General features: G+C 36.8%; 2 protein-coding genes across 5 annotated transcripts in view; one reads left to right on the top strand and one right to left on the bottom strand.

Moving 5' to 3' along the window:
• The first annotated feature begins 102 nt into the window (after window positions 1–102).
• On the top strand, window positions 103–8,315 carry LOC132130161 (SWI/SNF-related matrix-associated actin-dependent regulator of chromatin subfamily B member 1-A-like). Of its 4 annotated transcripts, none has more exons than XM_059541833.1 (9): window positions 113–274; window positions 1,539–1,650; window positions 1,773–1,902; window positions 3,197–3,334; window positions 4,664–4,791; window positions 4,938–5,104; window positions 5,279–5,469; window positions 7,538–7,669; window positions 7,878–8,315. In XM_059541833.1, the coding sequence occupies exons 1-9, from the start codon at window positions 191–193 to the stop codon at window positions 7,915–7,917; spliced, it is 1,122 nt and encodes a 373-aa protein (XP_059397816.1). In that variant the 5' UTR covers window positions 113–190; the 3' UTR covers window positions 7,918–8,315. The 4 variants fall into 4 exon arrangements, with proteins under 4 accessions (XP_059397817.1, XP_059397815.1, XP_059397816.1 ...); XM_059541835.1 differs by having other exon boundaries at window positions 114–274; window positions 1,794–1,902; XM_059541834.1 differs by lacking the exons at window positions 7,538–7,669; window positions 7,878–8,315 and adding an exon at window positions 7,066–7,531 and having other exon boundaries at window positions 103–274.
• A 6,647-nt stretch (window positions 8,316–14,962) lies between these two features.
• Window positions 14,963–25,673, bottom strand: part of LOC132130796 (stromelysin-3-like) — a 28,687-nt gene continuing 17,976 nt past the window's right edge. The window contains exons 3-8 of the mRNA XM_059542610.1: window positions 24,071–24,214; window positions 18,835–18,968; window positions 17,721–17,959; window positions 17,417–17,621; window positions 16,522–16,782; window positions 14,963–16,400 (exon numbers count right to left, since the gene is read on the bottom strand). Coding sequence (XP_059398593.1) covers window positions 16,273–16,400; window positions 16,522–16,782; window positions 17,417–17,621; window positions 17,721–17,959; window positions 18,835–18,968; window positions 24,071–24,214 — 1,111 coding nt within the window. The 3' untranslated portion in view covers window positions 14,963–16,272. The remainder of the gene's footprint in view (window positions 16,401–16,521; window positions 16,783–17,416; window positions 17,622–17,720; window positions 17,960–18,834; window positions 18,969–24,070; window positions 24,215–25,673) is intronic.

The raw sequence follows: 25,673 nt of genomic DNA on the forward strand, positions 1-25,673 counted from the left end.
TTTGAAGGGATTTCTTGCGCATATTGTAAGATATCAACTCAGACGCCCACGCCCTCCAGCCGAGGGCATTACTGCACGCCTGCAGCTGCAGCACGGCGCCCCAGTGCACGAGCCTTTCCCACTTCGCCGCTTCCTTCAGGCGCATGCGCGATTGCGCGCTGTCGCTCACTCGCTCATTGTGTTCGCAAAGATGGCGTTGAGTAAAACATTCGGACAAAAACCAATAAAATTTCAACTCGAAGAAGATGGGGATTTTTACATGATAGGCTCAGAGGTACGTCTGTATAACAGAGAATTACGCGTATGTTTACACCTGATATTAACACTTAAACCTTATCTTCGACTTCGCTTTGTTGGTTGTGGCCAAGATGCTGTTATCTCCATATCGACGTAATAGATGAATGATAAAATAATCAATAGAGTCATGCCCGCTCCTGTGTAAAGTGAAGCTCTTGTCCGATCTTTGAAGTCGGTTTTTCTGGGGGGTTTTTTGCGAATTTTATTTGGGCCAAACAAGTTGGTAGACGACATTATACATATAGCAGTTTGTCATTTAAATGCACCATAAACATTGTAAATTGGATAGTTCACACAGAAAATCGCCCTTCTTTCATAATTTACCCGTTCTCTTGTTGTTTTATGATAATCCTTTTTTTTCTTCTTCTTCTTTTTCTTCTTCATTGGAGCACAAAAGGAGATGTTAACAATGCTGAGGTCTGACAGTTTCAGTCTCCATCCACTTTCATTACTTCTGGTTTCACAGTGAAAGTGAATGGTGACTGAGAACATTATGACTAACATCTGTTGTGTTCCCCAGAAAAAAAAAAGTAAAGTCATACTAGTTTGGAACAACACGAAAAAGAGAAGGAAAAAAAAACTCTTTTGAATTAAACATTATACACGGTCACTTCCTTTTAATTGTAACTAGATATCACGATAAATTCCTTGATGAGTATTCATAAATAATCACAATACATTAAGCCTAAATTGTTGTTGTTGTTTGTATTACAAGTTTTCTGAAATGGTATTTAAATCTGGTTAAGTATGCACTAATTTGCACAACTTTTCATGTTTCATTTTGCTGTCTCATTAGCGTTAACAGTTTTTACAAGGGGGTTTTGTTGTCTCCTTTTATCATGCCACAAATCAGAAAATACTATCCAAATTTCCCATGTTTTTAGAAAAAAAAATCTCATATAAACCAATTAAATAATATATGAAACCTCTCTGTAAAAACCTCCAGAATAAAGACAGGAATGAAACTGTACGTTTTACTGTATGAAAGTGCTATCGAGGTAAAGATGTGTGGCTTAATGTGGGAGAAAAAAACTCATTTTGAGAAATTGATGCATATAGATTCAAATACACAAATAAAATAAAAACTTGAATGTGTATTTTTAATGTTTCCTTTCCACTGGTCTGACTAAAAGATATGTTATGGAAGCAAAAAAGCCCAAAGACTCAAAAGTGTCCAGTGCATAAAAAAGGAAAGAAAATATTTTATCTAAGTTTTTTGGGGGCTTAATCTTCTTCTTTAGGTTGGAAACTACCTGCGTATGTTCAGAGGCTCTCTGTATAAGCGCTACCCATCACTATGGAGACGTCTCGCATCCATGGAGGAGAGGAAGAAAATTGTAGCATCATCACATGGTAAGTGATTCCTTTCCCTTTAAATGGTCTTAAATCCAGAAAGCACCGTAAGCGACACCTACCTCATAGTCTCCTAGTCCTGCTTCTGGACAGCAGTTTGTGCAGTGTTCTTTTTGTGTTAGATCATGGTTACACAAATTTAGCCACCAGTGTTACCCTGCTGAAGGCGTCTGAATGTGAGGAGATCTTCGAGGGGAATGATGAGAAGTACAAGGCTGTGTCCATTAGCACAGAGCCTCCGGCATATCTCAGGTAAGGAGTCCGGGGGTCTCCGTTTATGTGACATACAGGTCTAAACGCAAAATAAGGAAGAAGGAAAAAAATATAATAAATGCAGTTCTGGGGTTGTTTTGATTACATATATGGACACTTCCAGGCAGTTTTGTGAATGGAAAATAGCAAATTTTAAATATACATTTTTGAGTGATGTATTCTATATACTCTCTTGATCTATGTCAGGGATCAGCAACCTTTTCGGCATGACGTGCCATTTTTTATTTTTATGGTTAACCACTGTGCCAACACAAACCCCCCCCCCACACACACACACCCCGATATAATTCTGTATTTAAATGGTACATACACAATTTTTTATTATACGATAAAAAAAAGTTTTTTTTCACGTTTAATCAACGTTAATGCACTGCTTTAATTGATGAACGTGCACACACAGACACACACACACAACACACACCACTCGCACACAGAGATCTGAGATCGTGCTGTGCAAAAAGTAGCATTCAGAAGCTCATAAACCTATGAGTGTTGTCACGCTACTTTTATTAATCGATACTGAATCGCTACATTATATTTCTCAACAACAAAGGGGCAAAATCGCTTCATTGTCTGCAGAGAGAGACAATTAACCCCCCCCCCCCCCCCCCCCACTTTCTTTCTCTCAAAATGGCCATATTTCAGAAAATTTTTCATCACTGGATATAGCTTTAGGTCATTTAACATTTCTATGGTAAAACGTATTATTAAAAGTTGACTAATGTTAATTGATTTGCAGCTTCATCTTACCTCACTCTCTTTAACGTTAAACTGACACTTCGCGCTCTGCTTCTGTGAACAGTAAACCCCGCCTACTTTGATCTGATTGGCCATCTCAGTCATTTTGACATTGACGAGTGCTGTTAGACCGAGGCTTTGATCTGAAGCACTTAGTATGTGCAGTGTTTGCACGTGCATCCATGCAAGTTAATTCTCACACTTTAATAGTATTTGTAGCTCCTAACAGGCTGTGTGACTATGAGAAGTTATTACATCAAACTGTACGTCATTATACAGTTTTCCTTATTGCTTGCGTGCCAGCGATTATCCCTCTGCGTGCCACTGTTGGCACGCGTGCCGTAGGTTGCCAACCCCTGATCTATGTATTCTATATAAAATTATTTATATAAAGATAATTTCTTAATTTAATTTTTATTTTATTTTTTTAATTCAAGGACAATATTTTTCTAGCTTTTTTTTTTTTTTTTTTTTAATTTGCCAGTATTTGTTCTTTTGGAGTTTATGTTGTTGTGACTCTGTGTCTGGGACTTAGGGAGCAAAAAGCGAAGAGGAGCAGTCAGTGGGTGCCCACCCTGCCCAACAGCTCCCACCACCTGGATGCAGTGCCTTGTTCCACCACTATCAACAGAAACAGAATGGGACGTGACAAGAAAAGGACCTTTCCATTATGGTGAGATGTGTAATGAGAGTTTGACAAGTTCTCCCTCTGTTTTCTGGATTTTCATCCAGGGCTATTAGCTTTAAAAACAAAAACTACCATTCAAAAGTTAAGAGTATTCAGCAAGGCCACATTAAATTGATCAAAATATGTATTTCAAGTTGTTGCTGTATATTAATATTAAACCACGCAACTGATTTCAACATTGACAATAATAAGAAATGTTTCTTGAGCACCAAATCAGCACATTAGAATGATTTCTGAAGAATCTTGGACATTGAAGACTGGTATAATGGCTGCTGGAAATTAGACCCTGGCATGACTGTAATAATTTTATTAAAAATTAAAAATATATCGAAGGATATATGACTGAATGTAAAATGACTAAATGTAAAGGGGACATATGACGTGGCTAAAAATAACATTATTTGGTGTAATGCAATGTGGTTTGTGGTTCAAAAAACACATTATTTTCCACATACTGTACATTTTGTTGCTCCTCTATGCCCCGCCTTTCTGAAACGTGTTGATTTTTACAAAGCTCATCATAAGCCACGGTTGATTACTATGGTTGATTGTTATCAGGGCAATATCTAACCAGAGGATGTTTTCTAAGGAACAAAATCACATTTCCGCTACGTACTTCCCATTACTGGGTTGTTTTGGGTCAGCAGCTGAAGCAATAGACCAAAACACCGGCTTGATTTTGCCAAGAGATTTTTTTTTCCAAGTATGTTGTTTATCGCTGACCAAATCTTTTCCGGTTAAATTATGAAAAGCAAATACTCTTGATAGGCTATGTTTTCTTTGGACTTGCTGACCTTCCACATGAGAAGATAACCTGATGACGGTCCAAACACTCAGAAAGTCCCCATTTTCCTGAAAAACAAAAGTTAGCCAGATGGTTTTGTGGTTTTAGGCCCTACATCATCTTATGCCAAGCGGACTTCCTCCTAGGATATTTAGCTAGATGTAATGCTCCCGGCAATACTGTCAACACTTCCTTATGAAGGCTTTGGTAAATGTCAGTGATTGGCTTTAGTGAGACACTTCAGACTTGAATGCAGCCAGCCAGCTGTTGGTTTCATGCATTGCTCCAGTGTGTTCAAAACAAATGTATTCTGCTGTAATTACTTACAAGACCAGCGTTTTTAATCCCTCACTTAATCACATATGTAGGTTGTTAAATATTGGGGCATTTGTTGTGACTGAAAAGGGCAGGACATGAAGGAAAAATATAGGCTGTTGTTCAGAACGTGGAGTTTAACAGCACATGTTGAGCACATGGTGCTTTTAACGATAGAGTATGTTTATGGGTCTCTGCTTCTCATCAATGCATAGTTTCGATGACCACGACCCTGCAGTCATCCACGAAAATGCTTCTCAGGCAGAGGTCCTGGTGCCTATCCGCCTGGACATGGAGATTGATGGGCAAAAGCTCAGAGATGCCTTCACCTGGAACATGAATGGTAAGGTGAAAAAAAATAGAACATTGGTTGCTTTACTTTTGTTTTGCATTGCTTTGCAACAGTAATGCATAAGAAAAGCAAAGATCAATTTGTGCTAAACACATTCAAGCACAGAAGTGTAACACTGTCTGCTTTTGCATCTCCAGAGAAACTTATGACGCCAGAGATGTTTGCTGAGATCCTGTGTGATGACCTGGACTTGAATCCTCTCACCTTCGTCCCTGCTATCGCCTCAGCCATTAGACAGCAGATCGAGTCCTATCCTACCGACAGCATTCTGGATGAGCAGACAGACCAGAGGGTCATCATTAAGGTATGTTTTACAATGGCATCCTAATACAAAGAGAGGTTAATTTGAATAATTTGGGCTTAATTAGTTCATCTGTCAAGGCCTGATTAATGTGTGTCTGTAAAATGGTCTTGGTTTAACACTGACCAATCATAATGAATGTGGTAATTCTGTTGCCAACTTTTATTGTGCTTTCAGCTAAACATTCACGTGGGGAACATCTCTCTAGTGGACCAATTCGAATGGGACATGTCAGAGAAGGAGAACTCGCCAGAAACGTTTGCTTTGAAGCTCTGCTCTGAGCTGGGCCTTGGAGGAGAGTTTGTCACCACCATTGCCTACAGCATCCGCGGACAGCTCAGCTGGCATCAGAGGACGTACGCCTTCAGGTGGGCAACATGCATGCACTTCCAATAATGGCCAGTGGGTTAATGCTCAAACATCAGTTTGAGTTCAAGTTCAGCTTGCTTTCTCGTATACACAAAGCACAAGATGTTTATTCTTGTTCACAGCGTGTGCTTTAGGGCAAAACTATTGCTACAAAATCCATGTGCTTTTGGCTTTTAGTTTAAGGATGCTCTATGTTAATATGGTAGTCCATAAATGAAGTAGTTGCTTGGTTTTTGATGCACAATCCCCTCTAAAAACACTGGATTCCCTGTAGAGTCATTTTAGGACAGTTGTGTGTTTTTCGAAAGCACTGCTTGCCATGATTTATACTTGCTGACATGATCTCCAGACTCATTTGTAAACAGTACAGTGGGCGTAAAAGAAGACTCGCTGTGGTTTATCTCTCTGTGGCTAACTGTTGACATGATTTGTTCTTTAGTATTTATTTATTCCACCACCTCACTGTCATAAGCCAGAGAATGAATTATTTCCCTAGCCTGTAATATTGCCTTGGAATTTACCCAATAATCAGTAGGTATATTGTAAACCGACTGAAAAACCATATGAAACTATAAATTCCGTTACAGTTATCCAACTACTGTACTTTGAGTGAAGGCTGATTTTTTTTTTCTGCTTACTGCAAAAACTTTCTGACCAGTGAAAAAGATGTTCATGGGTTATGTATTGAGGATGGATTTCTAATCACTGTCAAGCTAGGAACTACTATGATAAAATCCATAACAAAAGTAATAATATTAAATGATAATAATGATCGATTTCAGATTTAGGTTAATGTATATTCAATCATGCAAATGACTTTACTGCGTTTCTGAGACTTATGAAAATGGATTTCTTTCGATTTTTTCATTTTTTTAACAGTCTCATATGTATATGTTAGTGTTCTTGCATGTGATATTTATGTTGATATATGTTTGTTTGTGCTGCGTTTGTCCTGTATCTATAGCCTGTGTCTGTATAGATGTCAGCGGCCTGATTCCATTTAAATGAATGATTTAATGTGTTCTTAGGTCGAATCCAGTGGGATTTCCATTACTCTTTATTATGTGGTCATATATACACAAACACACACAGCATGTCTTGTTTATGCCACCACTTTGAGACCATCTTTAATGCGGTCTGGCCCATACTGTACACTGGTTCTTTATAATCTCATTTATTTGTCCAACAACAAGCAGAAAACCGTTCAAGCATTTATTGTGCCTTGAAGTAGTTTTATGTGTGTCTTTCTTCCTCAGTTGGTTATAAAATAACTCTATAGAGTTATTTTTCTCCCTGCAGTACAGACCACATTTTTTTTTTTCATAATGTTTCGTAATTCAGTTGCTTTTCTCATGCATGGCTTGCAACCCTACTTTTGCCTTTTAAGGGTTGGGATTTGTGGGGGATAACCAGTATAATGTCAGTAGATCATAGGTGAAAATGGCACGTTGTTTGCTTTGTGGTTCAGTTAGAACTGTTAGAATGTTACAAGATCAAGATTTTGTTTCATTCTTTGTGATTAACTTCATTGCTTCTTATTTTTGCTTTGCTATAACCTTCTAATTGTTTGCTTCTCCCACTGTCTGTTCCAATAGGTCTGATTTCAGGTCAATATACTTCAAAATTTCTTCATCTCCTCTCCCTCTTACCCCCCACGTTTCATTCCCTGGGAAGCTGAGTACTTTCATCTCTTCTTATTTTTTTATATCTTTGCAGCACTTGTCCATGTATGTGGACATGTTGCGAATGTATAATGCAGGTTTTTTTTTAATTATTTTTTTTAGAAATTATAGAAATAGCATGAACGTAGTGATAGCAGAACAGACATGTGTCTGTTCTGTTTGATCCCTGCATGCGCACAGCATTGCATTTTTATTTTGTATGATAGTTAGAACAAGTAAATTGTATGAATATAGAAATAGTTTTTCTTAACAAAAATTTCAAAGATATTTAAAAGATCATTCATCACCTCTATGCCTCAGTGGTCATCAGTAAAGCATCGCTGGGATTCCATAATGTTTAATTTATGCTGTCCACTTCTGACTCCATATGGCTCATTTCCTGTAGTGAGAACCCATTACCAACTGTGGAGATTGCCATTCGGAACTCAGGTGATGCCGATCAGTGGTGCCCTCTCCTGGAGACCCTGACAGATGCAGAGATGGAAAAGAAAATCAGAGATCAGGACAGAAATACGAGGTAAGAAAGATGCTCAAATTAGGCCTCACCTATTACACACCATTTTATTTTAGATATTTTTATCCTATATTTTCTTTTAATTTATTTTTTGCAATTAGTACATTATATTTTATTCTGAGTTGCTTGCCAGGCATAATATTTACAAATAAAATATGTATTATTATTATTAGTATTATACATGAATAATACTGCTTTTTTTTTTCTGCAGGCGTATGCGACGACTTGCCAACACCGCCCCTGCCTGGTAAAAACAGGACGTTGTTGATGCTGCCACTCAATAAGCTCACAGTCTCATTAAGGGCCTCAGGGTTGCTGGAAGCCTTTGCACAGATCCACACAGCTCTAGATAACATTCCTCCAGCCTTCTGACCTCCTCAACCCACACAGCATTACACACTTTCTTAATACCAGGCCTTTAAACTCTTATCTGGCATCAGCCAGCCTTTACAGTGCTCACAGGGACTGTTTGGACGTCTTATTAGAATGCCGTTTCTCGGGTCTCCAGTTATAGAGACATCTGTGTAATCTTGTTGTAAGAACAGGATGTTGAGAACGTTTGATTGAGTATTGTGTTTTTCGTTAAAGGTGCTAATATGAACTATGACCTTGACTTGCTTTTTTAAAATAAAGACAATGGCAAATTGTATGTCGATGGTTCTGTTTCTGTGTGACTATTCTTCCCTGCACTTAGATATTACACGTTGAGTCTGGGCAATTCCTTGCTTAAAAGCTGTGAACTATAAATTTAAATAGGTTTATACTTGTATGCACAATTTTTTATTGTTTTTTTTTTTGTATCTGTTTCAGAAGTCATATGTCTGAACATTAATTTGCGGTCTTGTTCTGTGCATTAGATAATCAGCTGGGCCTAAAATCTGTTCTCCGAACCACATACGCCATGCACAGTGAACCTCTTGCTTCAGTTTCCAAAGCATTCTTTATAAATGTTAGATGATGTGTCTTTAATGTGTATAGAAACTGGAAGGAGTTCAATCAAAACCTAGAAAGCCCTCATTAGCCGATGCCTGTGATAGATTATGCATTCCCATAATCCTGTGCCAATCTATCAGAGCACATGCAATTGGTGGTTCTATAAAAAGTAATGGAAATACAGTAGAGTTCCAACCCCTTGACATTTGATGTACAGACTATTGTTTGCTAAAAGGACATCCTGGGACTACAATAACAGTACATGATGAAAGAAGGAAACACTATTGTAATGTGCTCCTGAAGTAATTTAGTAGAAACCACAATGAAAAGGATTACACAGCATTTCTGCATTTGTCACAATTAATAGCAGCTCACTGAAAGTTCTATCAGTAAACAAACAAATAAAAATTGTGAAACCCTGAGGTAATCATTCTGAGGAGTTACCTAGTATCTGAATATGAATACAATACAAGCTGACCACGAAATATCATTTACATATTACCACATGTGCTAGAGTTAAAATGTTAAACAACAGTTAAAATGTGATTTTATGAGAAAAATAATCTATAACTGGCGTGATTTTTATATTTCGTTATATCTTAACAGCTGATTTTTTTGTTATGTATGCTTTTGCTGTTACGTCATCAAGATAAGATTCATATTAAATACATGTGAGAAAGTAATTCCCTACACCCTTTACGTCAAGTGCACTTTGGAGTGAGTAGGGCACAGTGGTGTTCACTTTAAATGGAATTTGCCCAGAAAGTGTCAGAAATCTAACTTTTGAACACACCTGTGATCTATTATTAAATGGATAGTTCAACCAAAAATGAAAATTTTATGTTTATCTTCTTACCCCCAGGGCATCCAGGATGTAGGTGACTTTGTATCTTCAGTACAACACAAATTATGATTTTTAGCTTCAGTTGTTGCAGTCTCTCAGTCGTACAATGCATGGCAAATGGTAACATAGTCTATGAGAGTAAAAATAACATGCACAGACAAATCCAAATTAAACCCTGCAGCGCGTGACGATACACTGATGTGTAAAGACACAAAACGATCGGTCTGTGCAAGAAACTGAACAGTATTTATGACGTTTTTGTTTGCCTCTGATTCACACAATGTCTGAACTGTTAGAAATCTTGTGAATGCACTTCATAGTAGCAAGCGTGTGAGGCATTCTTCTTCTTGTATTATGGCAGATCGCAGACTTATAAGTGCATTACCACCACCTACAGGTATCTCTCAAATGGACCATTTACACTATCTACAATCTCAATTAGGAGTGTCAAAAAATTATATAAATACTGTTCAGTTTCTTGCACAGACCAATCATTTTGTGTCTACACATCAGTCTATCGTCACGAGCTGCAGGGTTTAATATGGATTTGTCTGTGCATGTTTTATTTTACTCTCATAGATTGTGTTACCATTTGCCATGCATTGTACGGCTGAGACTGCAATGACTGAAGCTAAAAATAATAATTTGTGTTCTACTGAATAAACAAAGTCACCTACATCTTGGATGCCCTGGGGTTAAGCAGGTAAACATTTTTCACAAACAATTTTCATTTTTGGGTGAACTATACCTTTAAATCTACAGCACTGCAGATGTATGTATGGCTTTGTACAAGGGAAAAACAAACTCTTCTACCACAGCTGAAGCACTTTCGTCAGTGCCCAAATAATGTTTGACATATATGAAATCTGATTTACATCTTAATAGTTTTACAAAGAAACATGAAATTAGTGTCCAATCTTTCATTGTTTGTTTACCATCGCTGAGACAAACAATTTGAACATTCCAGTCTTATGAAGATCAGATATCAGCCTAAGGGACATTACTGTCAGTGCATGAATAAACTGGAAGTCTAACTCTCTTGACTTTTAATCATATCATGATTCAAACTGTTCAGGATCAGTCATGATTTTGAAGAATGACAGGTTTTATTCTGCTCAACCCTTAGAAGCCTTGTGTTTTTAGTTGTACAGTTCTCTGTGATTTATAGGAAATGTGTCAACACACAAACAAACTGCTTTTTAATTTAACGAGAGAAATATTGTGGGGGTTGATGGGGTCAGTGTGTGCATGCTTCTGGTTAAAACCAGTGCAGACTTGCTTTACCCTGGAGGCAAATGTCCTTCTTCAAGTTCAAAATATAGACATGTGTTTTACAACATACTCTTAGAAGTGTATGTGTAACAACAGCACTTTATGACGTCATCTTGATACAGCAAGATTCAAGATTTTATTTGTCACATACAACTTACAGCCTATGACATACCACAAGCTTTGAAATGTAGGTCTGGCATACTCTTTTTAGACTGTGCAAAAATCAGAGAAGATTAAATACAAATAATGAAATACACAATATATTAAACAACTACACAGATGATGTGCAGAGATGTAAACAAAGTGCAGTAAGGATGAGTTGCATAGTTAGCTTATCTCAAAAAAGTGCAGTGTGCAGAGAGTTAGTGGGTAACTCTACACTTCCAGAGTCTCTAAAGTGCAGTGTGTTAATGCCCATGTTTAGTAGTCTGATAGCGTGAGGGAAGAAACTCCTCCTGAGCCTCTCTGTTTTTGCCATCAGACTGCGGATGTGTCCGCCTGACAGTAGCAGATTATACAGTGGATTTCCAGGTTATGTGGATTCTTTGAAGATCTTAACAGCCCTAGATTTACATCTCCTGGTGTGGATGTCTTGCAGAGAGGGGAGATCAGTTCAGGAGATGCCCTCAGATGAGCGCACTACTCTTTGCAGGGCTTTATGATCCTGGGCTGAGCAGTTTCCATACCACGTTGAAATGCAGAGTCAATATATTTTCTTCAGATATAGAAAGTTTTCAGGATTCCAGGGTAAACCTTGGATTTTCTCTGGAGTCTCAGATGGTACAGTCATCTGGCTTTTTAACTTGAGCTTAAATGTGATTAGTCCAGTTCAGGTCCTCGGAGATGTGTGCACCAAGGAATTTGAAGCTGCTCACTCTCTCCACTGGGGTCCCGTTAATGATGAGTGGGGTGTAGGTGCGCTGCGGCCTCCTCCTGAAGTCCACGACCAGCTTCTTGGTTTTGCTGACATTCAGAAAGAGACAGTTTGTTTGGCACCATGATGTCAGACTTTCTGCCTCATCAAGGCAGGCAGGCAGCCTCACTGTTGTTGGAGATGAGGCCCATCACCACTGTATCAGGTGTGAGAGGACACACAGTCATATGTGTAGAGGTAGTAAAGCAGCGGGCTCAAAACACATCCTTGTGGTGCTCCTGTACTCAGTGTGATGATGTTCTCAGTGACTACTGAACAAGAAAACAATGACACTTCATTAATCATGCCAGAGGTACTCTAAACTCAAGAAAATGTGAGCGGATGTTAAGCAGTTGCCAGTGTATTCTGGATGGTTTCTAGGGTATTTTGTTTGGTATTTCTGAGCTCTCCCTGGGCATTCTATCTAGGTGGCTGCCAGTTTGGTTGACATTGCTATGTGGTCACTAGGGTATTGCTAAGTAGTTTCTGGAGTATTTTGGGTGGGTGTTATGTGATTGCATCTGCTCCATTATTTCAATGACATTTGTAACAGGAAAAGTAAGGACATGCAATTCAGTTCCAAACTTTGTAAACTTAGAAAACCTTGAAAATTGTTTCATTTTTGGAGATTGTACTATAGACATACTGTATATTCTGTATATATTCACAAAAATGCTGCTGAGATGTTTAGAAATGTTTTGACTCCCAGAGAGTCTGGTAATCATATTTAGAGTAAAACATTCTATAAAAGGTCAAAAAAGTTGCTTTCTACAGCTGAAAACACACACACACACACAAACAAAGCTCGTATGACCCTGGTAACCCAATTCAGTAAGCACATGATTATGTTTCTGTTTCGAATCCTGATAACAAAAAGATCAGTGTTTGCGTTTCTTCCAAAGCAGCTCAACATCTGTAGTTACAAAAGCGAAACCCTACAAAATCTGTTGGCGAAGGATGGTGCCAACAGATGCTTCACATAAAATGGAACTGAAATGATGATGACATCATGGTACAATGTCATTGTGTTACAAATTTGCTCCATGTGATAGAAGCGGGGAAGAAGAGTGGAATTACAGTCTGTAAACAAGCCAAGACAGCAGAACTCTGGAATTGTCCCAGCAGGGGGGCCTCCAGAACAGACGTCTTCCATTTCCCCCAAAACCTCAGATAGAACATATTACAACCAGACTGGTTAAGGATGGGTTGTGCACACCTCTCTCGTATGAGAGTATTTCTCCAACTAATGCCATTCCCATCACATCTCATATTATGTATTGCATCTAATAACATTCTTAGGTGGAAATGAAATATAAAATATGTTTTTTTATTTTATAAAATTAACAACTTCATGGAGTCTTACTAAGGCTTATTTCATAACTAGCATTGTGTCAATCTTAAATACACAGAAATAAATCATATTTCCACACATTTTCCATAGTTTAAAAAAAGAAATTACAGTTTTATTTGGAACTATTCATAATTATAATTATCTTGTTTTTTGTTTATTTCATCTCAGGTACTTCACTGATATTGCTGTGTCCTAGGTGAGCAATTATACTAACTGTAGGAGTCATAATTTGTGTAAAAAAAATAATAAAAATCCAATATTTTATTTTATTTTAATTTATTTTCTTTTTTTGAAAAAAAAATTGAAATACAATGTTCTAATTAAATATTATTTAAATAAGGACAAAGATTAAATAATAATAATAATAATAATAAATACATTATGGAACCATGGTAAATAATTTCCAGTACAGCTTTATTGTGATCCTAATATTAAAAAAAGAAAGAGAGAGAAATAAAGTCTTTTTAGTTTTCATAAAAAATTATCTTTTCAGACATAAAAGTGGCCATAGATAAAGAAACACACAAGCAAATATTACCAACCAGCTGTAGTAATTTAGATACAGCAACTCACAAAAGTAAGTACACCCCTCACATTTCAGCAACCATATTAGTATATCTTCTCAAGGGACAATACTATAGAAATGAAACTTGGATATACTTTAGAGTAGTCAATGTGCTGCTTGTATAGCAGTATAGATTTACTATCCTCTGAAAATAACTTAACATACAGCCATTATTGTCAATATAGCTGGCAACAAAAGTGAGTACGCCCTAAGTGAACATGTCAAAACTCTGTCCAAAGTGTCAATATTTTCTGTGAGCACCATGATTGTTATCTAGCACTCCCTTAATACAATCCAACAATTCTTTTAATTAATTCTACTTTTTTTTTTTAGATTATATTGTATTTTATTATCAATATGCAGAGTACAAGTACAGAGCTAATGAAATGCAGTTAGCAAGCATCTAACCGGAAGTGCAAGAATATAGTGTTTTATATACATATAAGTGCAAAGTAAGTAAAGTTATGATTTACAGAATGTACAGTGGAGTTGCTATATATAGTTGTGGCGAGTGGGGCGGGGCCGAGGGACGTGGGAACAAGGAGGGAGGCAGGCAACGATTGGGCAAATCAGTGGCACCTGCGGCCCACCGCCGGTCTCGAGTCCCACGTAGGAGATGGAAGGATATAAAACTGGAGCGACGACAGTGAAGGACGAGAGAGGACCAGGCCTGGGCTTTTAGTTGTGTTTTGGTTTTTATTTTGTGCGCATCAGTCGTCCGTGAGGGGCTGGTGCGCTGTTTTGTGTTTATTTTGTATTATTAAAATGTGCATTGTGATTGTCCGCCGGTTCCCGCCTCCTTCTTCCCGATGATTAGGAAGGTTTTTATCATTACAATAGTATTAAGCAGAGTATGTACAGAATATAAATAGGAATGTAGTGTAGGATTATATGTACAATATTTACAGCAGTAACACAAGAAAAAAAAAGAACAGTGTTAATAAATACAGTTGGTTGAGTGTACAATAGTATTGTTAATGCATTTTATGCAAAATATCAGTAGTGCAATAATATTTTTATAGAAATATTATTTCTTACAAAGCAAAATTGTACTCAAAGCACCAAATCTTAACTGCTCTAATACAAGATACACAAATGTGTATGGTCCCGTCAAGCAGACAAAAACATGAACAAGATGAATAGGAAATGCAGCTTTGTTGTCACTTAGGGGTGTACTCACTTTTGTTGCCAGCTATATTGACAATAATGGCTGTATGTTAAGTTATTTTCAGAGGATTGTAAATCTATACTGCTATACAAGCAGAACATCGACTACTCTAAAATATATCCAGGTTTAATTTCTATAGAATGTCCCTTGAGAAGATATACTAATATGGTTGCTAAAATGTGAGGGGTGTACTCACTTTTGTGAGATACTGTAATTAGATAATTAGACAGAATACAATAAACAAAGACTTTTATTGGAGCTGAAAATATAATACAATTCTTTTTACAAAATATTTACACCGTAAATTGATCATTAAAAACAATAATGAGAAAGAGTTGATTATGACAAACATTATAACAATGAATGAGAAGTGTGCTGTTTCCTTTAAACAAAAGCCATGATTATCATGCTGTAAGGATTATATTCCTCAATATCCACAATATGAAAAAAGTTTAATTAGATAGCATGTGAACAGCATCAGTGACCTGCACTGTAAAATATACATTATCACTATTGAAAAACAGGTCTTGATAAGTCCTTTACAGGCTTAAGCTCAGCCTAAATGGATGTTCACATTGACAACCATTGCCAAAGGTAAATTGTGTCAAGTTAAATTGCTGTTACTTATTAACTATGGATCAAAGTCAGTGTGACCAGCCCTAGATGCTGAAAGTACAGCATCATGGTTCTACACTTTATAGTTCAGGCCCTTCAAAACTTAAAAAAAAAAGTTCAGCTATCTCTACAAAGTTAAGTAAAAAAAAAAAAAAAAAGGTTAAAAAAAATAAGTTAATCTTGCTCTGAGAATGAATCGTTGTTCATTTCTAGGATGCTTTGATATTTGATCTAAATGTATACCTCAATTTTTTTTCGCCTACATTTGTACTAAAAATGCCTTTGAACCAAAACTGCTCATGTAAGTAGATTTGAACACTTTTATTTTGAAATATAGGCTTTCAATATTTTTTGGACATTAAAGGAATGTCCCAGATTCAATAAAAACTCAACAACAGCATCTGTGAAACACTGTCAAATACCAGTTCTTTCAACTAGAAAAGTATTCCCACTTTAAATAACTTGCCTCATAGACTTCCATTGTAAGTGCATTATGGTTAATGCAATTTTTGCTTCTGTGGTATTCAACAGCATAGGACAATATGGTGTTTCTTTAAAAAAATGGCTGTTGTATTTTCCTAACACTATCAATACTGCCAAAAAATATACAAATAATAAATAATCAGTTACACAAAATATTTTAAGGCCAGAATTTCCTGCTTTTCCTGAGAAATGAGAGTCATTGTTTTGCAGATGAGAAGATCCATATGATTAAGTGGCACAGATGTAGCATTTTGAGTCACTGAGTAGATAAACAGTATCTACTTGAAACCACAGAAAAATGTTTAATCCAGTGGTTAGATGGTACAGAAACTGTACATCTGACACTTTACCTGATATAAACAAAAATACCAGAACTAGACTGGTTCAAAGTTAAACATGTGTGAACTGCCTGTGGGATCAGCAATGCATTTGAGATAAATTACGTCTAGTTGAACCCATGACTCATCGATACAGGGCTGCAGAACAACCGAAGAAATCCATGCCAATATATCGTGGGTATCCCTCCAGCACCCTCACTTCCACTGGGTCGAACTTCCAGTACTGCCTTCCTCTCAAGAAATGGGCGAAGCCTGTGGAGAAACAAAGAAAGGTAGAAAGAAACATTCAATGACTTTTTAAACTCCCTCCATCAAGAATAACCTGTGTAGTTTCAAAAACATGCGATAAATAATATCTCAGTGACAACTGTACCGAATTGGTCCAGGAAAGCAGCGTCAATGTCATCCGGTATGCCCCTCCAGTCCCTCATGCTCCGAGGATGGACTGAGTCTACATGGTTTTCCTTCAGGTTAAATCGCCAGTAGCTTCCTTTTTTGAAGAAGTAGATCTTCTGAGCCTTGTCTTCTCCCCACATGAGAGCTGCCTGAATGTCATTCACTCTTAGACCCAGTTGCCGTACAGAGTCTGGCCCTGTGATTTGCCGCTCTGCATCAAAAACCCAGTAACTCTGGCCTATGGTGGGTGAGAGGTTATATTAAATCAGGGTTTATGAATTTTCCATTCATCATGAACCCCTGTTTTAGTTAACTAGTCTAAGGTTATTCAGTTTACTGGATAATTGGGCCACCAAACGATATCTGCATTCGAAATATATACACTTTCTAATGATAGCTGAAATGTGCTTTTGGAGTTGCAGGATTTCTGTATTTAGGATATTTAAGAAACATTAAAGAAATGTGATGGGTACGTGACAGCATCTATGACATAAAAAATAAGCTAAAATAATGTAAAAAATAAGTATGTATGTGTGTACTGTTTTCTGTTTTTAACATTTATGATAATAAATATTCCTTGGGCACCAAATCATGATTTCTGACCATTCATGTGAAACTAAAGACCAAAGTTATGTCTCTAAAAAAATTATTTTTGCCATCATAGGATTAAAATACATTCTTAAATAAATAAATATAGAAAAAAATAAAAATACATTTGTAATAATATCTGAAAATATTATTGTTATTAATTGTTTATTGTTGTTTATCAAATAAATGCAGCCTTGGTGAAAAACAGTAACAATAGTAAAAATCCTGCAGATCCAAATCATTTGATCGGTAGTGTACATCCTAATTATTTTGAGACTGTTTACCTTGGAAGAACCAGATATTTCCAGATTTGTCCTCAAAAGCAGCATCAATGTCTCCTGGGATTCCACTCCAGTGCCTGGATGCCAATGCAGGATATCCAGTCTGGAGTCTACCATCACGGATCCGCCATACATAACCCGACTTGAAGAAAAACAGCTCACCTCGGATCATAGATACAGCATCAAAGTCAGTTTGGCAAGCATCAGGCTGGAAAGATAGGAAATAGTAAGAATAAAGGGAATAAGACGGATAAAGAAGAATCAGATTTGCAAGATCAGATAGCATCAGCCATTTACAGTATCTCACCACTGTGGTTTCTATCTCATTGGTTTCTGTGATTTTGGGAGTCCTCTCCTCCATCTTTATTTTATCAACAGTGTATTTGGAGCCATACAAAGACTGTATCCTTCGCTTGTCATCTTCACTCAGTTTGAGCGAGTAGGAGAAAGTGTAGTAAGGCGCCATCACTGCGCCTCTTGTCATGGAGTGCTGCAATCCTAATGCATGACCAATCTCATGAGCAGCCACCAGAAGGAGGTCAATACCTAGTAGAAAGCAAGAGAATTAAACAAAGGGGTTTTAAAGTTAAATATAAAACCTAACAGTGTGGTATGCAGTCCATGCATCGTATATTTAGTTGGAAATCCATTTGTACGTAATAAATTCTGCAAGTTGCAAGGATACACCAACCATTCTCTCAACCATTTCATTAAAGCACTGATTCATTCAGGTAAAAAACAAGGGACTGGCTTTATGTTTCAGTTTTGAATAATTCAAGCACACATTTCATTAAAAAAATGATCCATTCAGGGATAAAAGACCACTGCAGTATGTTGCTTGGAGATTTACAAATGCTGATTTTGCTTTAACTTAATTTGCAAGTATTTTAGTTGGCACAGCAAAAAAATAGACAAAGTAGCTGGCAATAATTCAAATGCAAAATAATTCAGTCTTCCTTTTGTTGAACAGCCGTCTATAGCAATACTGTATATTACTTGCAGATGTGTTTGAATATAAGCATAATCTGAACAACAGCTGTTTTGTGATATTGCTTATTTATAAGTACTAGTTTTTAAACTCAATTTTGACCAACTATTTTAGAAGCAATTTATATTGCAATGGTTATATCTCTTATATCACTTTTTCTTGCTGCTGTGAGGTATGAACTCATCAAATCATGAGATCTTTGAGAAAGAAAAGTCAAAATTGAGAGATATAAGGTAACAATTACCTTTTTAATTGTGTTTTTTTTTTTTTTTGTAGAGGACAATTGTGCGATGTAAACTGAAAATTTCATTTCAATTGTGATTACTTCTGCAGGATATAAAAACTGAGATATAAACTTGCAATTGTGAGTACAAGAAAAAAAAAAAGAATCTGGATGGTAACTAAAAAAAAGTCACACCAGGTCCTTACTTACCCATACTGTTGCCCAAAGTCCAAGATTCATCGTAATCAAAGTGAATTTCTCCCTCCCGGTAAGTTCGTGGAAAGAAGGCATGAGCCAGAATTCCTCCTGGGCCGTCAAAAGGAAGACTGTCTCCATGCCAGTACCTGTATGTGAAACAGTCTCTCAGACGACGGCACAAAACCAATGATTCCCGTTCTCTTATTTCATCAACATGCCTGATGAACTGATGATGGAAAGAATTTTATAAGCACACTTCATTACATAGAATGATTAAACGAGGTTGAGAATAAGTATCTAAACAGAGACATCACTGTTACTGTCATGCAACCACTGTCCTCATTTGTAAATCGCTTTGGATAAAAGCGTCTGCTAAATGAATAAATGCAACCGTAAAGCATTATCGCCTACTGTAACTGTCACACCTCAGTAACTTTCCTTATTCTCTTGTCTTTAATGGAATGCCAAATTCCACCCTGGCTGAATGGCACTGAATAAACTGAACCCCAAATTTTCCATTGTGAAATGTTGAGAGATTAAATTACACATAAAGCTCTCAGGATTATAGATCTTTAAGCCTGTCCACTATTCTGGTTAAGTCAAACCCATAAATGTCTGTCCACTGATATCTCATTGATGGAATCTCTGATTGAGTCAGAACGAATGACATGCCTAGAGCCCCACACTTCACTGAACTGACCCCCAGATGTTTCCCTTTATGCCAGATTGATCTAGACCAGGGGTGTCAAACATACGGCCCACAGAGGTGTCCAAACCGGCCCGCAGGAGGTTTTTAACAATAATATAAAATAATAAAATAAACATCAGTTAAATTAAATAAAGTGTGTTCGCTACAACATTTTATTTTTAATTTAAAGAGGAACAAATTACTAATTTATTTACCTTGATATCACGCCTCGGGAGTCTGGACACTTAACATGCGCATTTTAAAGCAGTGCCAGAATCTCGAGCAGCATGAGGATATGATGATAGCTGCGTTGTAACTGTGTGGCAATTTTCTTGTGATTTTAAACGTCCAAAAGTAGACATTTGGCCTGGAACGACGGACAGGTTATTTAAGGAGAGATGGAAAAAAGGTATTATTATCTCAACAACATGTAGGTTAAATCACAACTCGTGGCTAACATTAAATTACACTGTGACGCACTGGACAGCTTAATATGGAGAAAGTAAATGAGCACGGAGTGTGCAATATTTATCGTGTACTAATATCCTGTTGTTTTAATGATGTGTTAACTGACATTTTGTAACTTTGCAAAAAAGAAAAAAAACATTGTGAGAGTTTTTCACTGTCGGATGAAGGCTATCAGGTTACAATATAATTCAAGATATGAGGCAAAAATGCCCTGTATTGTTTTTACTATTTATGTCATGATCGTTAAGTAGCCTAATGTCTAACTATATCAAGAGTGTTGCTTTCCCGAATGTCAGCGCGATCGCTTTTATACAATAGCTCAACTAAAAAGATGCTAGTATTATGTATAAAATGTATGTTAGAAGAATATCTTCAGCATGTGCGTTCAGATCAGGGTTGCCAGGTTTTCACAACAAATCCTGCCCAGTTGCTTCTTAAACCTAGTCCAAAACTAGCCCAATCGCGTTTCCAGGATGTTCCCCGATAGGAATTGCTTCCCGGGGTTAAAATATACATTTTTTGGAAGGGTTGCCTTGGTAAAATTCGCATTTTAGGGGCTAAATATCACGTTATTTGTATTGGGGTTGCTTCAAACCGCGGACATGAAAAACAAACGCAGACTTGGCAACACTGGTTCAGGTGGAGCGGCAGTTACTACACAAAGCCGTAGTCTACCGACAACTAACACAAAATCGTTTTCAAAATCGACAAAGAATGAGAGGGGAACCTCCTGGAAGTGCGATTGGACTAGTTTTGAGAAGCAACTGGGCAGGATTTGTTGATTTCCTGATCCGAACGCACATGCTGGAGATATACTTCTAATTACAGGAGCGTCTTTACTGATGAGATGTGCATGAAAATCGCATTCGATTTTTTGCACAGCCCTAAATATAGTGTGTATGGTTAATATTAATGTAATTGTAAGCAAACTAGAGTTTAACAAAAAGGTAATTCGGCCCGCACAAGGGGACACTTTCTCCGATCCGGCCCTCAACCTTAAATGAGTTTGACACCCCTGATCTAGACATTTCCCTCTGCTTTGAAGAAAAGCCGTGTCCCTTATTTGAGCTTCATACATACATATCGCAAAAACACAATAGCGCTTTATCAGGAAGCCAAGTTTTAAGAAGGCCTTACATTTTCAAAAAAATTAAGAGGAACAAAACACTGGTTCGAGCAAAATGTCGGCCTCTAAACATTTTAAAACATTTTAAACATTTTTCCTCCTCAATAAATAATGCAATGTGATAGAGCGCGACTTGTGTTCAGTGTGGGGGGAGAAAATCAACAACATTTTGTAGTAATAATGTGCTACCACAAAAGCAGTGTTGGGGAGTAACTAGTTACATGTAACGGCGTTACGTAATTTAATTACAAAATTAATGTAACTGTAATTAGTTACAGTTACTAAGAAAAAATGAGTAATTAAATTACAGTTACTTATGAAATTTTTAACGATTACAAAGGGGATTACATTTGAATATTTACACACATCCACATACAGATTTAACTGATTTCTTTCCCAAATTGCACTGACTTTTCTGAGACATACCGCCCTAATAATTTCCGGGATGCGGAAATACAGTCTGGTTCGTAGAATCCAGTCATAAAAACGAAATGCCTAACGCGGACGGAATATGCCACATTTTGGATGACTAAATCAAAAGTAGGTCAGTTCACTTGAATCAAAACATGACATCGACTAGTGTCTGTGAATATTAAGCCCCAAAAATGCAATATATGACCCGCACATTCTGCGTGTCTGTGGAAATCAGGCGCGGACTGGACACCGGGAGAACCGGGACAATTCCCGGATTTTGCCCGCTATTTTAATATCATTATTGTATAATTGCCTTCCGAATGTACTAAAGCGATCATTTGCGAATCCGCCGTTTGATAATTAAATCTCGAATAAATCAGGAAGTGTTAGTCATGACTCGCGCGCTCTCCGCGCCTCCGCCAAATGGTTTGGATCAGACTCAGAGTAATCAATGCGAGAGAGAGAGAGAGAGAGAGAGAGAGAGAGAGAGAGGACTTTGGAAGCGCACAGCTGGAGCAGAGAAGCAGAACTACTGTTCAGGGTTTCAGGTCAGTTTCATCTGTAAAGATGCTTTTTTTTCTTTGTTTTTTAATTTAATTAATCAAGCAGCAGCACGTTGCTCATCAGTCATCACTCAAAATACTATAAAGGACATCATTATTATCAGTTGTAATGTTACAGTAGTAATTTAGCTGAAAACCAATCAGATTTTTTTTATAGGTTTAGGGGGAGCTACGGACAGACAACAACACAACCCTTACGAAAATTAACGTTTTAATATATTTCTATAAATCCAGAGAAAAAAGTTAATATTGTTTAACTGTGGTAACCAAAAATTTAAAATGATTTTACAAATTGAGTTATTTAAAAATAAATACAAATCCATTTGCAAAAAACAAAACAAAAAAAAAAGGTTATTGTATATAGGCTAAAAAAAGCATGGTCAATTTTTGTAAGGAAAACATGACTCGTGTACAGTATTAGGATTTTTCTATAAAGATATTGTAGTATTGTAGAGTATTGTATTGTAAAGTATAGTTTTGTTCAATCTTGAGTATTAATGTCATGAGAGAGATGGATAACAGGGCAAAATAAAGAGACTGAAGAGAAAAATGGAAGTGAAGGTGCAGTTCAGGAGAGAACTTTTAATTATTTAGCATGTCCCCAAATTAAAGATTTAAACCTTTTTTATGTCAGGTCCATACAAAAAATAGTTTTGTCCGTGAATTTGTTTGTATGAGTTTGAATTTTCCAGTCTGAATTATTTTCCCAGTCCGCCCCTGCTGTAAATGAATGGCAAAGACATGGTTTCATTTACTACACATAGGCCTACTGAAGCTCGCAGTGTTTTCAACCTCTGCCGCCTCAATATAGGAGTACACGAGCACATAAACAATTTCTAGAACTGCTCTGTGTCACTTCATGTGCATTTTACTTATTTTGAGAAAACTATCATCATATCAGACAGCAGTTTAAAAAAAACACCAATGTTTCAGGAGTTTATTACACAGAATACGTCACATGCTTATTAGATAACTGTATTTGAGTTGATGTATATGCTTTTATTCATTATTCTTTAATTTTCACAAATTTAGAAAGTAATCAAAAAGTACTCAAAAGTAATTAGTTACATTACTTTAATAAAGTAATTGAAAAAGTTACACTACTATTACATTTTAAACAGGGTAACTTGTAATCTGTAACCTATTACATTTCCAAAGTAACCTTCCCAACACTGCACAAAAGTCATGCTTTTCAACTTTAAGATTCATTTTTCAAAAAGAAAGGGATTTCGAGCCACTGTGTTGCATGTCCATATGTAGTACTAAACCACACAAGTGTTCTGAGTTTTGACCTTTCTTACTATGGGAATTTAAGAAGTGAGACACGTGCATGAATGGACGTGCAGTGTAAATTTTCAACCTATAATCCTAAACCGACACTTTCTCTAATCTCCAGCTTCTAAAGGAGATGAAAAGCATCTGTGTTTGACTAGTAAGTAGGAACTTTTCCTCTTTGTGTCAATGAACACGAATCTCTCAGCTGATGATATGCTGTTCCAAACTCAGTCAAATGAGAGGCGAGAAAAAAGTATTTCATCGATAATATATAGAATATAAAAGTCAAAGACCTTTAAAACATACTGTTACTTTAGAACAGTTTTCTTCCAAATCCAAAAAGATCATATAGACTAAGACTATTATTGAAATTAATTTGAAAATACAACTCATTCATAAATCTTTGCGTTTTGCGTTTATGATGTCACAACACTGCAAACCTAAAAAAGACATTACATATGCAAAGATGTTAGCCAATCAGAAAAGAGTATGTTTACATAGTCCTAAAGGTTCCATAGAAAAATCATCATATAGGGTGATAAATGGTCATGCATGAATTTTTGATGGAAGAAACCTTGACTAACATTATAACTGGACCTCAACTGGAGTGAAAAACATAAAATGATAAAATGTATGCTATGACCCTTTTCAAACATAAACACTGAAAGATCATCATGGACTCTGACACAGCAAACAGTGAAAATATCTTTTTACCTGTTAAAGTCAAACATGATATCCGTCCGGCCACTGGTGACCTCAGTAAAGGTGAGAGGGGTAACGTCGCTCCAGACCCGCAGTGCCTCTTTCAGCACATGTTTAACTTTTTCTAAATTAATCTGCCAAGGACCCCGCAAGATCCTGTAACATGAGCACAAACACTCATAAACACTCATTACAGACCACCCATGTGATTTTCTATTGGTCTCTAGTGCGTTAACCCAATATTCTCCTTTATTTGAACATGTTTGATACCCTTCTTGGTGGTTTACCAAGAGACTGGATCAGAATCTGACTGTTGTGAAAGACAAGCAAAGTCTGAATGTTTGCCTAATTATGGATTAGGTACGGTACTCAACACTTCTATGCTTTCTGACTATAATAACTGAACATGTGATACTTGATATTGTGACAGTGATGGCACCCCTATCTGGGTTCCTTTAAATGCATAAGTCTTTTGTGTTTTGTCATTTAGCATGATCTTAATCCGAAACACTTCACAATACACTGTAGTAGTGACCACTTTAGAAGCTTTAAAGTGATAGTCCACCCAAAAATAAAAGCACATTTATACTGGTGGACCACAAATCTGTATCATGTTCCAAAAAAAAAAAAAAAATACTAATAAAATGTCTTAAAGCACTGAAAGCTCCCAACATACAGCTATAGTTACTGGTACCTCTGTGTTGTTTTCATGCTTGAACACCTTCATTCTTTGGTCATTATTGGCTCTGTGGGAAGGGGATCGCTTTGGGGCTGAATGTTGGAGCCACAGACCGTCTGAGATTGAGGGGCCTCTGCAGTCTGCAAGCCCAGACAGGAGCTATGACAGCAGGAGAGCCCAGTGTTGCACTCTGTGTCTTTAAACATTGTCCTTATTCGCTGCTCCAATTAGAGAATTCCTTCCTATTTGCTGATCTAGGACTATGGCTACTATCACAAAAGAATAGATCAAACGTAAGCCAGGTTTAGATTAGTTACTTTTAAAGTGCTAATACAACAGCTCCAAAAAGGTTTTAGACAGTTAAAGGTCAGGGGTTTCCAAATTAGGGTCTAGGGACTCCCAGTAGACCACAAGAGGCATCTTTGGGGTTTGTGGAAAAATTATAAAATAAAAAAATAAATACATCATTAAAAATGACAAAAGCATCACACTTTTTATTCACACTCTATAAGCCTTTATACATGATAATATACACTACCATTTACATTTACATTAATGCATTTGGCAGACACTTTTATCCAAAGCGATTTACAGTGCAGGTTATACTTTTTGTTTTTTTTTACCAGAGGAAGCTTTAAAGGTTTGCACCCAGTAGGATTTTGAGATTTTTTTTATTAGAAAGAAATGAATACTTTTATTTGGCAAGTATGTATTAAATTTATAAAAAAAGTGACAGTAAAGACATTTGTAATGTTCTAAAAGACTCTTTCAAATACTGTCATTCTGAACTTTGTGTTTGTCAAAGAATTGTGAAAAAAATGGATCAGGGTTTCCACAAAGATATTAAGCACCAAATCAAAATATTAGAAATGATTTCTGAAGGATCATGTGACACGGAAGACTGCAGTAATGACAAAAAAAATTATTTAAAAAATC

This window comes from Carassius carassius, chromosome 47, assembly GCF_963082965.1.
Source record: "Carassius carassius chromosome 47, fCarCar2.1, whole genome shotgun sequence".
In the NCBI taxonomy this organism is placed as follows: domain Eukaryota; kingdom Metazoa; phylum Chordata; class Actinopteri; order Cypriniformes; family Cyprinidae; genus Carassius; species Carassius carassius.

Bases quoted from the DNA above. Each gene is read 5' to 3' on its own strand.
- LOC132130161 (XM_059541834.1), top strand. From the start codon at position 191: ATGGCGTTGAGTAAAACATTCGGACAAAAACCAATAAAATTTCAACTC. The intron at 3,335-4,663 runs GTGAGATGTGTA...ATCAATGCATAG, and splicing joins AAAAGGACCTTTCCATTATG to TTTCGATGACCACGACCCTG. The intron at 5,105-5,278 runs GTATGTTTTACA...TTGTGCTTTCAG, and splicing joins ACCAGAGGGTCATCATTAAG to CTAAACATTCACGTGGGGAA.